The sequence below is a fragment of the Bradysia coprophila genome (assembly GCF_014529535.1).
Source record: "Bradysia coprophila strain Holo2 chromosome IV unlocalized genomic scaffold, BU_Bcop_v1 contig_106, whole genome shotgun sequence".
Taxonomy (NCBI): Eukaryota; Metazoa; Arthropoda; class Insecta; order Diptera; family Sciaridae; genus Bradysia; species Bradysia coprophila.
In genome coordinates, this window is record NW_023503372.1 from 1,741,643 (window position 1) to 1,744,443 (window position 2,801).

General features: G+C 38.1%; 1 protein-coding gene across 1 annotated transcript; it reads left to right on the forward strand.

The window, feature by feature from the left end:
• The first annotated feature begins 564 nt into the window (after window positions 1–564).
• LOC119070856 lies at window positions 565–1,509 on the forward strand. The gene is made up of 3 exons (XM_037175369.1): window positions 565–720; window positions 785–1,042; window positions 1,106–1,509. Exons 1-3 carry the CDS (start codon window positions 607–609, stop codon window positions 1,286–1,288), a joined length of 555 nt encoding a protein of 184 aa, XP_037031264.1. The 5' UTR covers window positions 565–606; the 3' UTR covers window positions 1,289–1,509.
• The last annotated feature ends 1,292 nt before the right edge of the window (window positions 1,510–2,801 follow it).

The window sequence follows — 2,801 nt, forward strand, 5'->3', positions numbered from 1 at the left end:
GGCTACCCATTCAAAGCATCCACATTCCCACGCTATCCGACGATGGTCGAACGTAAAAGCTTACCAAAGTCGTTTCTCAACACTCATTACGCCAATGGTGTTAAATTCAGCGGTGGTTTGGCAGGTTTCGACGGTTTAGTGTTGGGAAATTTGGCGGAAACTTATAATTTTCAAACTGTTCGAGTTGCAAGTATCAGTTACGGTGCAACGTTACCGGACCACAGTTTTTCCGGTTACTTGGTAGCACTGAGTCCATCAGTCCGTAGTAATGAAAAATGAATATTTTAAGGTTCGATGGGCGATGTCCTTTATCGCCGAGCCGATGCCAATTTTAATGGTAGATTCATAATCGATTATGGATCCAGCGAACTCGAATTTATTCAGCCGGTGTTTGCTGACCAATTTTGTGTCATTGCTCCGTCAGCACTTCAGATTCCAGGTTGGAAGGCGATATTTCGTTGCTACAGTATGGGAGTTTGGAGTGGAATACTTGCCACATTAATTGTTTGCACCTTTTGCTGGCATTTCTTGAAAAAATGGGAACAGAAAATTTCTTTTATACCGAGCAACTGCAGTCGCTTTAAGCTAAATAACCTCTTCACTGACATGATTATGTTGATCACTGGGGGAACTATACAAAGCAAAACGTTTTTTGTCATGGAGAGAATCCTAATTGGATCATGCCTCATTTTCAATATAATAATCGCTGGAACATTCCAAGTATGCACTCTCAGCAAAGCAGAGCAGTTACACCGTTACAATGAACGTTTGAGTTATCTTCCAGGGATCACTAACTACCTCATTCAGCACAAAGGCTTACGAATCCGAAATAGATACATTGGAACAATTGGACAAAAGTGGACTGCCGATTGTATCGTCGGCTAACACAATTAAAAACTTTTTCGGAACAGATAACCACACAGTCAGGAATTCGCTTCAGAAAAAGTTTTTCATTGAAAATATCACGGCACTTCGAGTAACAGCTGATGAAAGAAGAATATCGACAGTGGAACGGTCGTCTGACATACGCATTATCATTGAGGTGAGTTGGTATATTGGGATAAAGTTCGTTTGGTGTTTTGATAACAAATTTGACTTCATTTAGACGACCTATGAAGATGGTAATGGCAAGTCGTCATTGCACGTTGTTAAAGAATGTCCGCGTGATTATCATTTGGGTTATATTGTGCGAAAAGGTTGGCCATTCTTTGCACGCTTCAAAGACACACTTCTAAGGTTTTTTGAATCAGGTAAAGCTTTGCAATATTTTCAACCAGCATTCAGTTAGCTAGACGTTCGTAGGATTTTTAATGAAATGGTACGTTGAGGTGGAGAACTGTTTGATCGCACAAGCAGCAACTAAAAAAATTGCCGACAGTCCAATCTTTTCGTTTAATCTGGAAGATATGCAGACTGCATTTTATATATTAGGAATTGGATGGCTGACCTGCTTGGCAGCACTTGCACTGGAGAAATTATTCCCTGAGTTTAGTTACTTTTAGATTTAAGTTTGTCACGATCGAAAAGTGATTACATAGTCTTTCACACCTTGGCACCCATCAAATATTTTCTAACTTTCTGAGACATTAATCAAATAATTAGCGAGTCTGTTAGTTCTTTCGATCAAAATCTGGTACTTCATTTGTTTCAACAAACTCTATAATATAAGAACGCTTCAGGTAAAGTCAATATCTTATTTTTGTCGTCGGTGTCGGTAGCAGATGTTATACTTCCTGTACAATATTTGCGACGTTTGCGACGGCTACGATGGGCGATTTCGTGTCGACCACTTCCAAACTTTGACCTTGTGAGTGACACGTACTTACGATATCGTCTCGGAAATCGTACGATATCTATCCGTAAGAAAAGTTTATAAAAATCGGATGACTCATGAGTTAGACCATCTGGTATTTCGACCTTTTTAGAAAAGTTCATGAAATTCGTGAGCTAGGTCCTCGGCCTTACAGTAAAGATGGCATTTTTTGCCTATATCTTGTGACTTGAGCAATCTTTGAACGAATCAAAATGTAACGCTTTAAAGTAGAGACACAAATCAAATTGATTTTCAAATCCATTGTTCTTGCATCTTGGTACCTTTTGGAATACCATTTTTCTCATGCAAAGATAAGGAGTGCCAAAAAGCAAAATTCTAGACGAACGATTGTGGAATTAGACATCTCTTTACATGGTTTTCACGAACTGCATACACACCGTACACCATTGAATGCTAATGTTATTAATTATCATAATGATTTATGCATTTTATATCGGCCTGCACGCACATAACTTACACATGCATTCATAAATAATTTACAAACATAGTTAATATTAATGGCCTCAAATTGCAGCTATAAACAATTTAGGTTCATATGCCTTCATTTTAATATTTATGCGAAATGATAAAGTGGCAAAATTATAGTAACTAATTTAATGTGTTATGTTCCGTGTGTATGTGTGCATAGGGACTGTATGTAGGTTCCATACGGTGTATAATGTATGCCAATAAAGAAGGTAAAAGAATCGTTACTGTAGCCTCTTATTAAATTGCAAATTTTACCGCTGCATTCAACTTGATCGGTGCAATGTCCGAGATATAATCGAATTTTGTGGATATTAATTGTTTCGCAAATTGAATCGTCGTTCCTCTTCGCAAGATGTAATTACTGGTAATTGTCGATAATAGTCTAAGTAATTGGAACAGCGCTCTGACTGGAACCAGTAAAAATTAACTGGGATACAACTACACTGAGCTCTATAACGAAATGCGTTCAATTTCAACGTCAATTTTAACGTCACGGCTG